General features: G+C 40.9%; 1 protein-coding gene across 1 annotated transcript; it reads left to right on the top strand.

The window, feature by feature from the left end:
* Nucleotides 1-12,591, top strand: LOC138983584 (uncharacterized). Its single transcript, XM_070356859.1, has 3 exons — nt 1-491; nt 7,582-7,725; nt 8,399-12,591. Exons 1-3 carry the CDS (start codon nt 233-235, stop codon nt 9,199-9,201), a joined length of 1,206 nt encoding a protein of 401 aa, XP_070212960.1. The 5' UTR covers nt 1-232; the 3' UTR covers nt 9,202-12,591.
* The last annotated feature ends 1,769 nt before the right edge of the window (nt 12,592-14,360 follow it).

The following is a 14,360-nucleotide window of genomic DNA, read 5'->3' as shown; positions in this document are numbered from 1 at the left end:
CAGTGCTGAGAAAAACAGCACACCAGGTCAGCTATAGTGGGGACAATACGGAAGAAATAGAAATCAACAACAACAACAAGGGCAAAAACACCAACAACGACATCAGCAAAACAAAAGGCCCATACTGACGAAGTCAGTCGAGAGAGAGAGAGAGGGAGAGAGAGAGCAATTTTTTTTCAAGGTGAAGGTAATCTTTCTGTATAATATTGATCGACCCAGCTTTCGTTCCACCATGTCGGCATTTTCGAGCAGGTCGCTCGGGTACAAGATTGGCGTCGTATGTTTATTCCTGTTGACTGTCATGTTTTTGGTTGGCTTTTCGGCGCCATTTTGGATTGAAAACCCTAATTCAAACGGCTACGACAGCAATCTTTTCTTAGATGTAGAATACTATTCTAAGGTGAAAAACACTACAGGATTGTGGATGTATTGTGAAACGAGACTTGACACGGGGGAATCACAGTGCCACGCTTTTCACGGGGACATTGAAGGTAAGGTCTATTTTATTTTATTTTATGTGTAGCATTGTAAGTGTAGGATATAATTACACTGGAAACCTCTTTTGTAAGATACTGTAGTTTTAAAATTAAACGCACGCACGCTTTCACGCACGCACACACACGCACGCACGCACCTACAGAGAACACACACACACATACACACACACACACACACACACACACACACACGCACACACACACACATAATTGGAACACGAACTCATGGTTACGCTTGCATTGAGTAGCCAGAACTAATCGATGGTTTCAATGTTTGCTTGATTGATCTATTACTTGATTGCTTGATTACTTGATTTATTGCTTGATAGCTTGAATGATTGAATGAGTGAGTGAGTGATTGATTGATTGAGTGAGTGATTGAGTGATTGATTGATCGATTGATTGGTTTGTGTAAGACAAGGTGTTATTCAATTGAATACTGATACAGTCATAACACACAGGATAGTTGGGTCACGAACTCAAGCTTACATTTATATTACGTTGCCGAAATCCATTGAAGGATTAATTGATTGATTCATTCATTCAGTGGTGGATTAATTGATTGAGCGGTCGGTGGATCGATTGACTGAATGGCATAACCTCTTTGTTTTCTAACTAAACTGAATCTCACGATGCCAAAATAAAAGGAGGCACGAACTCATCATGCTACACAACATAATAATAATAATAATAATAATAATAATAATAATAATAATTGTCAGTAAGTACTGGTGTCACATGACTGATGTGAACCAGTTGATTGGCTAATGGCGATGCGCTTAAATCTGTTAGCGCACTCTTGGAGTGCGCTAACTTTTCCACAGAGCGTATTCTTACGCCCTTTGCCAAAGCGAGACTGTACTCTCATCCTCAGAATTAATTAATTACATGTAGCTTATATTCTCCACAATACCAAATGACCATAAATTCCCTGCTTCTCAATTAAAGCAGAAGTGGGTTTTTTTCTGACAGATTGCATGTGCCTGTGCCAGTGCCAGTGATCTAAAACTAGAAGCCGCTGTGTTTCATCTCATTTTCGCCGACTTGCATAGATTCTTCTCATAATATGCCGTGTTAGTGGCATGTAGCTTATCATCCACATTTCCAAATGATGAGTTAGTATACAATTCCCAGCGGCTAACAGAAAACACAAGTGTTATTCCGATAACGTACACAGCATTTGGAAGACTGATTCGATCGACTCTAGCAGACTACACTGAAATACGACTGCATCAGTTCAGTAAATGAATGGTTTCCGAATTATTATTTCAAGGCAAGAACAATCGTAATCGAAAACGTGTAGGGTTCAGAACGTTCTTACCATATAATTATAAGACTTATTACCAGCCTGCCTTATTCGTGCAGACTCAGTGACAGTGCAGACTGCCGCGAGTGGTTCGATTGTTCTAGCCTAGCAGTAGCAGACGACATAAACCCCGCTCAGCAAATTAACATGTTGGGCAAATGTGAACGAAAAAACGATGGGGATATAATACGTGTAGGGTTCAGAGCATTCTTACCGTTCCGTATTTAGTATCAGACTCCCCGATGAGTGAAGATACAACACGAGATATATGCCACATTCATTTTGAAAATGTGCGAACAGTCGAGTTCTTCGTGGGGTAGTCAATTCAAGGGGAGTCACTCCGCACAGTCAATCCATCGACGCTCGACTGAAGGTTTCGAATCGCAAATAATGAAGAGCAGAGTCCTTTCTCAGAGTTCAAATGAGGTCTCTCTGAAAGATCATCACTGTTCAGCTTTAACACTACACTGGAATTTACCAACAGAAATTAAAATGCGTGTGACGAAAGCACGACACACTTGAGACACCGGCCCACACAAAAGTAGATCTTACTGTACACGACCTGACCACACAGTTATGCCTATTCAAATGCGCGTAGCAAAGTGTGCGTTTGGAATCTTCTTTTTTCTATGGCGGTACTGACAATATCGTTATTGAAACAATCCCAGTGCACTAAGGGATTTATAGAGCAAATCTCGAAAATAATTATTGAACTCAGCGCTATGCGCTTCGTTCAATAATGAATTTTCTCGATTTGCTCTATAAATCCCTTAGTGCACTGGGATGTCTCAATAACTTAAATAATAATAATAATAATAATAATAATAATGATAATGATAATAATAATAATAACGGGCATTTATAAAGCGCCTTATCAGAAGTTCAAAGCGCGTGACAACAATACATGTATACAAAATTCATACAATCACTGTCAGATTCAAACAACACATCATGCACATCTCACATCCCCAGACTCTATGCTAAGGAACTATCCGTAATGTTGTTGGAACAAGTGAGTTTTCAAATTGGACTTAAAAGATGAAATGGATGGAGAGTGACGTAATTGAAAGGGGAGTGAATTCCATAACTGAGGGCCATAATACGAAAACGTGCGGAAGCCATGAGCCTTGCGTTTAAAGCGACCTTGACGGAGAAGTCGAGCATCATCAGAAGAACGAAGGGTGCGAGAGGGAGTGTAGAGGGAGACCAGTTCAGAAAGATAGGCAGGTGCCGATTCAGAGATGATATTGTAGCAGAAGCAGGCAGCTTTATACCTAATACGTTCAGATACAGGAAGCCAGTGAAGTTCTTTCATGAGAGGAGTGCAGGGTTGTCGATGCTGTGCTCTGAAAATGAGACGTGCAGCAGAGTGTTGTACTTTTTGGAAGGGTTGGAGAGTGGAGTCAGGGCAGCCTATGAGAAGGGAGTTGCAGTAATCTAATCTGGACAGAATGCAGGATGTAACGAGAGTTTTAGTGGCATCAACAGTGAGAAATTTTCTTATGGAACCTATTCTTCTGATCTCAAAGTAACATGTCTGACAGACTTTTTTGATGTGTTGTTTCATTGAGAGGTGGGAGTCCATGATGAACCCAAGATTCCTAGCACTATCAGAGAAAGAAATGTCACTAGAACCTACTGTGATGGAGGCTGGAAGGAAAGTGGTCGAAGAGGAAGCTCCAGAGAAAAGAAGAAATTCAGTCTTGTCATCATTTAACTTGAGCATATTGTTTGTCATCCATGATTTAATATCTGAAGTGCAGTTTGTGCGTCAGCGCTTGGATTTCTGTAGGCTTGCATGCTTGTTGGAGTTGTGTGTCGTCTGCAAAGAGGTAGTGATTGACTGCGTGTTGCTTGATGACGGCAGAGAGAGGAGTGGTGTATAGTACAAATAAAACTGGGCCTAGAACTGATCCCTGGGGAACGCCGAAACAGAGAGGAGATGGAGGAGATGAGAGATTATTGACAGACACATACTGACTACGGCCCTGTAGATATGAACTAAACCAGTGAAGAGCGGTAGAGTGAACGCCAAAAACAGATTCGAGACGAGAGAGCAGAACAGAGTGATCGATCGTATCGAACGCAGCTGAGTTATCCAAGAGAAGCAGAACTGATAGGTCATCATTATCCAGAGCAGAAAGAATGTAACCCGAAGTCGCTTGCTTGAATGTCTTTCGATAGATTTATGAAATGATACATTTTTGTTTTTCCTTTTTTTTGCTCAACAACACTCCCCGCCCACCGGGATGTTGTACATATAGTCAAGCTTTTTCGGCTTCGGGGGCAGAAAAGTATTGTTTTGATGACACAATGCAGTGCGTTCAGTGTAAAGCTGTGAGTTCGGCAGGTTGACTAAAATAATGTATTCATTTCGCTTTACGCTACGTTCTTACATTTAGTCAAGTTTTGACTAAATGTTTTAACGTAGAGGGGGGAATCGAGACGAGGGTGTGGTGTATGTGTGTGTGTGTGGTGTGTGTGTGTGTGTGTGTGTGTAGAGCGATTCAGACCAAACTACTGGACCGATCTTTATGAAATTTGACATGAGAGTTCCTGGGTATGAAATCCCCGAACGTTTTTTTCATTTTTTTGATAAATGTCTTTGATTACGTCATATCCGGCTTTTCGTGAAAGTTGAGGCGGCACTGTCACGCCCTCATTTTTCAACCAAATTGGTTGAAATTTTGGTCAAGTAATGTTCGACAAAGCCCGGACTTCGGTATTGCATTTCAGCTTGGTGGCTTAAAAATTAATTAATTATTTTGGTCATTAAAAATCTGAAAATTGTAAAAATAAAATAAAAATTTATAAAACGATCCAAATTTACGTTTATCTTATTCTCCATCATTTGCTGATTCCAAAAACATATAAATATGTTATATTCGGATTAAAAGCAAGCTCTGAAAATTAAATATATAAAAATTATTATCAAATTTTTTTTTCGAAATCAATTTAAAAACACTTTCATCTTATTCCTTGTTGGTTCCTGATTCCAAAAACATATAGATATGATATGTTTGGATTAAAAACACGCTCAGAAAGTTAAAACGAAGAGAGGTACAGAAAAGCGTGCTATCCTTCTCAGCGCAACGAATACCCCGCTCTTCTTGTCAATTCCACGGGCACTGCCTTTGCCACGGGCGGTGGAGTGACGATGCTACGAGTATACGGTCTTGCTGCGTTGCGTTGCGTTCAGTTTCATTCTGTGAGTTCGACAGCTACTTGACTAAATATTGTATTTTCGCCTTACGCGACTTGTTTATATTTAGTCAAGTTTTGACTAAATATTTTAACATCGAGGGGGAATCGAAACGAGGGTCGTGGTGTATGTGCGTGTGTGTGTCTGTCTGTCTGTCTGTGTGTGTGTGTAGAGCGATTCAGACTAAACTACTGGACCGATCTTTATGAAATTTGACATGAAAGTTCCTGGGTATGAAATCCCCGAACGTTTTTTTCATTTTTTTGATAAATGTCTTTGATGACGTCATATCCGGCTTTTCGTGAAAGTTGAGGCGGCACTGTCACGCCCTCATTTTTCAACCAAATTGGTTGAAATTTTGGTCAAGTAATCTTCGACGAAGCCCGGACTTCGGTATTGCATTTCAGCTTGGTGGCTTAAAAATTAATTAATGACTTTGGTCATTAAAAATCTGAAAATTGTAAAAAAAAAAAAAAAATTTATAAAACGATCCAAATTTACGTTTATCTTATTCTCCATCATTTGCTGATTCCAAAAACATATAAATATGTTATATTCGGATTAAAAACAAGCTCTGAAAATTAAATATATAAAAATGATTATCAAAATTAAATTGTCGAAATCAATTTAAAAACACTTTCATCTTATTCCTTGTCGGTTCCTGATTCCAAAAACATATAGATATGATATGTTTGGATTAAAAACACGCTCAGAAAGTTAAAACAAAGAGAGGTACAGAAAAGCGTGCTATCCTTCTTAGCGCAACTACTACCCCGCTCTTCTTGTCAATTTCACTGCCTTTGCCATGAGCGGTGGACTGACGATGCTACGAGTATACGGTCTTGCTGAAAAATGGCATTGCGTTCAGTTTCATTCTGTGAGTTCGACAGCTACTTGACTAAATATTGTATTTTCGCCTTACGCGACTTGTTTATAATTTTATTTGCCAGCTCCTTTATGGCAATGACAAGATCCTGTCTTTTTGATCTGTTGTTAGTTCTTAATGCTTCAATGGCTGCTTTGGAGTCAGAGAATATGGCTATCTTTTGAGGAGGAGTGTTCTTGAGGTTGAGATGAACAAGCGACATGCAGATGGCAAGGAGCTCAGCTGAGAAGATCGAGTTTCTGTTGCACAGTTTAAATTTCCCAGTCAGGTCATCGCTGGGGATTACAAAAGCTGCGCCAGCCTTCTTGTCATCCAAAACGGACCCGTCTGTGTAAACATGAACATGGCCTTTGTATACAGTATCAATGTGCTCAAGGGCTTGTATCTGGGCGTACTTTTCACCTCAAATGGACTATGGACTGCTCATTTAAAGTATCTTTTAAGCAAAGCAAACAAGACCATCAACCTTCTTAAAATACTGGCTGCCCAACCATGGGCAAAGTGCCCAGTTATTCTAACAAACATCACCAGAGCTCTTATAAGATCAAGACTATCATATGGACAGGAGGCCTACTTCTCGTCGGCTCGAAAATGGCTTGATAAGCTACAGTCAGCGGAATGTCGTGCCCTTCGGCTTGCCCTCGGACACCCAAGGCATTCAAAGCAGGCCATTGTATACCACCAAGCAGGATTCCTCCCTCTTGACATGTGGCGACGTAAGTGCTGCGCAGATTACAATGTTCGAGCCAACACAGTGCAAAATTCAACAAAAGAGGAGCTACAACCGCATTACAACCATGTCCAAAACAAAAAGGCCCACTGTGGCACTACTTTCACCTCACTTCACTGGCTCAATTCAATGCTTCACTCTTTAGTGAAATCAGTGTCGACCCAAATGATGTGGCCCAAAACCCCATATCTCGTGATCCCTCATGGACAATGAAAGAAATGAATTTTGACACAGAATATTGTACAGCTACAAAGGATGATCAGTTATTACTCAGGATACAAGCCCTTGATCACATACAGTCACACGAAAGCCGCCAGAGCACATCACAAACAGAACTGTGCAATCCACAGGTGTTGTCCACACACTCTCACACACACACACACACACACACACACACACACACACACACACACACACACACACACACACACACACACACACACACACACACACACACACACACACACACACAGAAGCCGTATATATATATAGATATATCTATAAATATATAGAGATAGATGACAGTGTAATTTTCGCGTGGCTATAAATTGATTCGACCTTTGCACTTTTACAGTGAGGACAATTTAGGGGTGCAAGGACAGCGTTCTGGACAGTGTAGTGACCTTCTAAAAATAGTAACGGAATGGGAATATCCACGGGTCACACGAAGGAAGGGAGGTAAACGCTGAAAACATGGAGAAGATAAGAAAGAGTTACTGGTAGTTGATCCCGAAAAAAAAAAAAATCGGTTTGCGCTGCGCGCTGAGAGCACGTATTGAAATATCTCATCGACCAGATTGTGTCCCGGGTGAACGTGAATATGGCCACCAAATTTGAAACAGATCCATCGAGAACTTTGGCCGCGCATCGAACACAAAGAACAGACACACACACAGACACACACACAGACAGACAGACACAAGTCGTATATATATATAGATAATCACTTTGTTTTTGCAGCCTGGTTGCACGGTGTGAGAGCAGTGGAGTGCGGGTGCCTCATACTGCTTGTTGCAGCCTGTGTGATCTGTCTTGCCTTCAACTGTTGTCGATCCCAGCCTGGGGAGCATAACAGAACGCTGGAGGTTGTCGCTGCTATCGGAGGTAGACACGTTGACGCGTGCGCGCACACGGATATATACAAGCACACACACGCGTACGCACGTGCGCACTCATCTACACACGCACACTCTCACACACACATACACGCACGCACACACACACACGCACGCACTGACACACACACACACACACACACACACACACACACACACACACAAGTTCACACACACACACACACACACACACGCACGCACGCACGCACACACCTACAAACGCACGAACACATAATGTGACCCTCATTGAGTCGGATCAGTCACCTCGCAGGGTTCTGCGCTACGGGGGGTGTAAGGTATCACTGTGAGGATCACCTTAGTCACAGGCTTATAACTCTAAAAGTGTTCGCTCTTTGTGACGGTTTTCACCACTGGATAGAGCATCACAATCTCTTTAAGAAAATGTAAAAATATAAAAATCATGCAAAGGTGACATGCGACTCATTCCGTGGTGGAGGGTCACATATTATAATTTTCATTTAGTACTACAATGTATTATTTTACTTGATACTGCGTAGAGTATGACTTGTTTTTGGCTGAATGAAAAAAGTATTCCCTTGCCAAGACAATCATCTTGAAATACGTAATGCTTTTGTATCTACTTTTCCTCCTATATTAATTTGTCGTAAGCAGAATGATGAAATATTGATTACATTTTACAGGTCTCCTTGGGTTAATCGGGATCATCGTATATAACGTCATGGAAAACAATGCCATCGGGGAGCAAGACATTTCCTTTTCCTGGGCTTTTTACTTCACCACCGTCGTCTGCTCCGTCGTCGTCATCGTCGCTGTCATCATCAGCATCAGCAACAAAGCCCACCACATCGTACCGCCGCCGGCCTCCTACGCCAGCCCCTCGGAGTTTGTGTTAAATGCTGTCGGATATCCAAATCAACCTGGTTCGGTCCTTGTCCAAGGCGGTCGACTCAGTAACAATGACAGCCAGCAGCCGGTGTCGGGGCAAACTTACCCTCAGTATCAGTCGACCGGTTTGCAAAATGGACCGCCTCCTGAAGCTGGGTACAGTACGGTGTCTGGGCAAAATCTGCCTCGATTTCAGGGTGTCTATACCGTGTCTAGACAAAACAGACCCCCTCCTCAAGTCGGTTACCCGGTGTCTGAGCAAAACGGACCCCCATCTCAAGCTGGTTACCCAGTGTCAAGGCAAAACGGACCCCCTCCTCAAGTCGGTTACCCGGTGTCTGAGCAAAACGGACCCCCATCTCAAGCTGGTTACCCAGTGTCAAGGCAAAACGGACCCCCTTTTAAAGTCGGTTACCCGGTGTCTTGGCAAAGCGGACTCCTTCTTCAGGATGATTACCCGGTGTCTGGGCAAATGTACCCCCCTCGCTATGAAGAGAGTGTCAGAAGTGTTGAGAGTGGAACCCCATTGACCAATAGGGCGTTCGAGAGTTCGCCTGGAGATCATGAGCGTCTGGAACCCACCGCTCCCCCTCTGTAACATTCACCATCTACTGTTGTGTGTGTGTGTGTGCTGGGGGTCGGAGGGGGGTTGAGATAGTTCTTGGTTTGTGTGTGTGTGTGTGTGTGTGTGTGTATGTGTGTGTGTGTGTGTGTGTGTGTATATATGTGTGTGTGTGTGTGTGTGTGTGTGTGTGTGTGTGTGTGTGTGTGTGTGTGTGTGTGTGTGTTACGATCATCGGTAATATCACATACGTTTATAATTATATTAATCAAAACGGACTTTTTCAGTGAAAACCAGACATACTTATTCCGTTTTGAACATGTTCACAGAACAATGACTGTTTAGTTTTGTAAAGAACTTTGGAAGACGTGTGTACTAGACTATTTTGGCAGAAATCTAAAGTTAAAACCCTATAACATTTCAACAGTTGTTTCGAAACAAAACAAAAGTAAAAAATTTGATATATTTTCTGAGCTTACCATGAAGGAACTCTGATGTTTTTTCCCTATAAATTCGGCCGAACTAACACTTTTGTAGAACAGTTTTTCGAATTGACATTCTTTGTTTTATTGAAGTTTAACACGTAGAGCTACGTCTCAATATTATACATTCCAGGTCTCCTTATATTTTTGTCTTTTGTTAATAAATTGTGCCTTGCCTTGCTTTGCTTTTATAATGGTGGCGATACATTTAAGATTTATGAGCTCTTGTGTACTTAAATTGATAAAATCGATAAAACTATACATGAAAATATACATCGGTTCTAAATTGACATGTTTTTAAAACACATTTTTACTTGTCATTGCAGAGTCTGTGCTTATACGGACATGCACAGATTCATCTTAATACTATTTATCGATTGTTATTTACATACTGATGCCAGAGAGGTTGAGCCGGCAATCTGAAGTTATTTTTCTATTAATGGGAAGTAACCGCAAGGGTAATACATTGTAAAGTCTATCGAGTTGTCCCCCTTGGTCCATATGATGCCGAAACGCGGATATGGCGCAAGAGTTGCGTTGTCTCGCTGCTCCCTTTTGACAATACAAGTAATACAGTGGTACCTGCGATGTGTGGCCCCTCCGATGAGAGGACCCCGCCCTTTAAAGGACATCTTCTGTCGCAGTCCCTTTGTCTGTTATCTCTACCAAAGCATACCTCTCATGAAAGGCCACCTGCAATGTAGGGACACTTTTGGCTGGTCCCAAGGGTGTCCTTTCATCACAGGTACCGCTGTATTGCATTTTTAAGGTAATTACAAGATAGAGAAACGACACTTGCCCCAAGATTGCCGCGGTAATGTTGAACTTAAGCGTAGTAAATTCATAGCTCACAATCCACTGCAATCAGATGTCGGCCTCAAATTTTACAGAACCTGCTCTTGTAAGCAGATATCAAGTCATTTTAGATACCTCTGAAGTTACGGACTGAACTGTACACGCAGATTCCTCTCAATTGTGACCCTCCACCACGGAATGAGTCGCATGTCACCTTTGCATGATTTTAATATTTTTACATTTTCCCAAAGAGTTTTTTATGCTCTATCCTGTGGTGAAAACCGTTTTAGAAAAGAGCGAAAACTGTTTGAGTTATAAGTCTGTGACTAAGGCGACCCTCACACTCTTACCAGACACTCCCCGGACTTATATTACCGCGCGAGGTGACATGCGACTCATTTCGTGGTGGAGGGTCACTCATATACATGGGTGTTTGGAAGGAAAACATTGGCAAAGGCCATGTTTTGGAAGGGAGGGAGGCAACTCTGTCGATACTACTACGTATGCATTTCTCGTCATTTTCGTCGATCAAATGAACAAATTAATTATGCTTAAGTTTGGAGCTCAATCCGTCAATTAATTTCACGATACAAATTCTTTGGTTTCATTAAAGGCACTTGCATCAAAAGTAATTCAATAATACTGGATTGTCATCTATTAATTTACAACGCTAAAGTTCAACATCACCGATAAAGAAACGACACTAACCCCGAGATTGCATATCAAGAAGGCATGCCACAAAGTTCGAGGGTGAAAAAAGTCGAGTTAAGGTATTAGAACACACCTGACAGTACGCTGGAGTAGCCTCCCTTCCCGGATTTAGAACGCGTTTCGTGTCGTAACAGATTATCCACTTATTAGCCATATCCGTATGCAAAATAATGAAATAAACATTAGGAAATGTCAGAAGTTTACAACTATCGACATTCTCTATCAGTGCAATAAAAAACAATCGTTAGAACTTGCATTTACGACATGTCGTGCGTGAGAACGTGTCACTGTAAACAAGCACTTCTTGCCTGGCTGAAGAACCATACGAGTCAATCTAAAACAGACAAGTAATGGAAAGCAGTCTGCGGATAAACATAACAAACTGCTGATGAAAAAGTGTGTTCGTCCCTGCTCTGGATAAAAGACATTGGACTGATGACAACGTGGCAGCGTTCACGCGAACAGATTTTTTTCAGATTATCGCTTCTACATTTTATTGCACATACTTGGGGCAGATCAGAATTTCACACTGACTGGAAGATGACAAATTGGTCTTGTGAGTTGAGAACCACATGTTCTTTGCCGACAGAAATCACGATGGGACAAGATGCAGATTGTGTTGAAGAGAAGTTTGCAGATTATCGCATCTACATTTTATTGCTCAGATCAATGCACGAAAGTTGGGGTAGATCTGAATTTCGCAATGCTGGAAGACGACAAATCGGTCTTTTGAGTTGAGAACCACATGTTCTTTGGTGGCAGAAATCACTATGGGACAAGATGAGGATTGTGTTGAGGAGGTTAATACTGACTGACTTTAGATGAAGAGTTCCTAGACCTGGTTTTTGTAGAGAGGCATCATGATGATATCCTGTGTTTTTTTAACGTTCTTGGTGACAACGCGCCAGAATCGCACGAAGATCGAACTCTCGAAGAAAACAAGTTTATCGCTGAACATCGGAAATGTGAAAGTATTACTCTTCCTGTCTGATCAGTCTCCCCGTTAAATCTACAGGCTACATTATTTATCAGGTAACTTACCAAACCGGAGTGTGTGTGTGTGTGTGTGTGTGTGTGTGTGTGTGTGTGTGTGTGTGTGTCAGTGTCAGTGTGTGTGTGTGTGTGTGTGTGTGTGTGTGTGTGCCGGATTACCACCATTAACGCACCCTTTTGGACTTTTCTACGTAACCTTACTATGCCTGCTGTGACATTCACGAGGATTATTGTGATTCTTGGACAATCGTGTGCCTGTGCTGGCCCGACTTGCAGGAAGACAAACGGCGTCGGAACGTATACGTGCTGCCAAGTGTGCATGCCCAGAGCGCAGTGTGAACCGAGAGTGAATCACTGAATGTGTCATTGTGTGGAAGTTTTGCTTGATTGATTTATTCATGATTTAATTTGCCTTTTGGTTCAATAGAAAAATCTGTGTACGTTATACTTTGTATTTTGTGGTGTGATTCGCCCGAGTGCGAGACCCCCATCCCCGAACGCCTCTGTGGGTAGAATTGTATAATTGTGTGAGTAACGTGAGTGTGTAGATGAGAATGTGTAGATGAGAATGTGAAAGTTGCTTTGGAACCAGACACACACAGCAGACTTCAACGCAACAGCTAAGTTTCAGCCTGACAAAGAAATTCGAGTGACACAGCTAAGGGCTGTACTTGTTATTTCTCTATTAAAACAAATGTTTCAAGATCTTTAGCCCAATAAAAAATAAATTGTCTGTTTCTAATAACATGGGTAAACAAAATAGGGTAGGTAGGTAGGGATTTTTAATTTTTTTTGCCAGGATAGAATTCTTCAAAATAACTAAATGACACAAAGAGACAAGACTCGCTATAGATTAATTTATAAAAAAAAAAGTAAAAAATGTGACAAAGAATATAAAATGATTGTTTTACCTGGTCTGGAATCTTCAGTGGTAATTGCATAAAAAAAAGTCTGATATATATCAATTATCATGTTAACTTTTTCTTAAAATGGGTGGGTATCTAACACTATTTCTGAACACTGTAACCACTTTAGCACTTTTAATTTATTTTTTCTGTCTTCCAAACTTCTTCTTCTTCTCCTCCTCTTCTTCTTCGTTCATGGGCTTAGACTCCCACGTTCACTCATGTTTTTAGCACGAGTGGATTTTTACGTGTATGACCGTTTTTACCCCGCCATTTAGGCAGCCATATGCCGCTTTCGAAGGAATTCCAAACTTCTAATTCAGCTTCAAAAAATGAGAAAAAAAGGTGTTTTTTTAATTCAACATTTAAATCACTATGTTGGATATTCTATTTTGCTTCCCTATTATTTTATCTTAAGTTTTTGATCATCTGGTTACCTTGCTTTCCTATTTGTAAGATAATATGCACTCTTTTCTGAAAAATAGGTAGGGGGTGGGGGTAGTAAAAGCATCAAAGTTCAAGATTTTGCGCGACAAGAGGTGTGTTTCTTTTAACTGTGATGAAGAGGGATAACTGAACTTGGTATCTAACACTATTTCTGAACACTGTAACCACATTAGCACTTTTAATTTTTTTTCTGTCTTCCAAGCTTTAAATTCAGCTAATAAAATGAGTAAAAAAAGTGTTTTTTTCTGAATTCAACAGTTAAATTACTATGTTGGATGTTCTATTTTGCTTCCCTATTTCTGTTCTGAAGTTTTTGATCATCTGACTACCTTGCTTTTCTATTTGGAAGACAATATGCACTCTTTTCTGAAAAATGGGTAGGGGGTGGGGGAAGTAAAAGCATCACAGTTCAAGATTTTGCGCGACAAGAGGTGTGTTTCTTTTAACTGTGATGAAGAGGGATAACTAAACTTGGTATCTAACACTATTTCTGAACACTGTAACCACTTTAGCACTGTTAATTTATTTTTTTCTGTCATCCAAGTTTTGAATTCAGCTTACAAAATGAGTAAACAAGTGTGTTTTTTCTGAATTCAACAGTTAACTAACTCTGTTGGGTGTTCTTTTTTGCTTCCCTATTTCTGTTCTGAAGTTTTTGATCATCTGATTACCTTGCCTTTCTATTTGGAAGATAATATGCACTCTTTTCTGAAGAATGGGTAGGGGGTAGGGGTAGTAAAAGCATCACAGTTCAAGATTTTGCGCGACAAGAGGTGCGTTTCTTTTAACTGTGATGAAGAGGGATAACTCAACTTGGTATCTAACACTATTTCTGAACACTGTAACCACTTTAGCACTTTTA

The sequence above is a fragment of the Littorina saxatilis genome, linkage group LG13 (assembly GCF_037325665.1).
Source record: "Littorina saxatilis isolate snail1 linkage group LG13, US_GU_Lsax_2.0, whole genome shotgun sequence".
Taxonomy (NCBI): Eukaryota; Metazoa; Mollusca; class Gastropoda; order Littorinimorpha; family Littorinidae; genus Littorina; species Littorina saxatilis.
Note: the sequence above shows the minus strand (reverse complement) of the source record. Positions and strands in the feature narration are given on the sequence as shown.

Coding starts and splice junctions, on each gene's coding strand:
- LOC138983584 (XM_070356859.1), top strand. CDS start 233: ATGTCGGCATTTTCGAGCAGGTCGCTCGGGTACAAGATTGGCGTCGTA. Junction 492..7,581: donor TTTTCACGGGGACATTGAAG/GTAAGGTCTATT, acceptor TTGTTTTTGCAG/CCTGGTTGCACGGTGTGAGA. Junction 7,726..8,398: donor GGTTGTCGCTGCTATCGGAG/GTAGACACGTTG, acceptor TACATTTTACAG/GTCTCCTTGGGTTAATCGGG.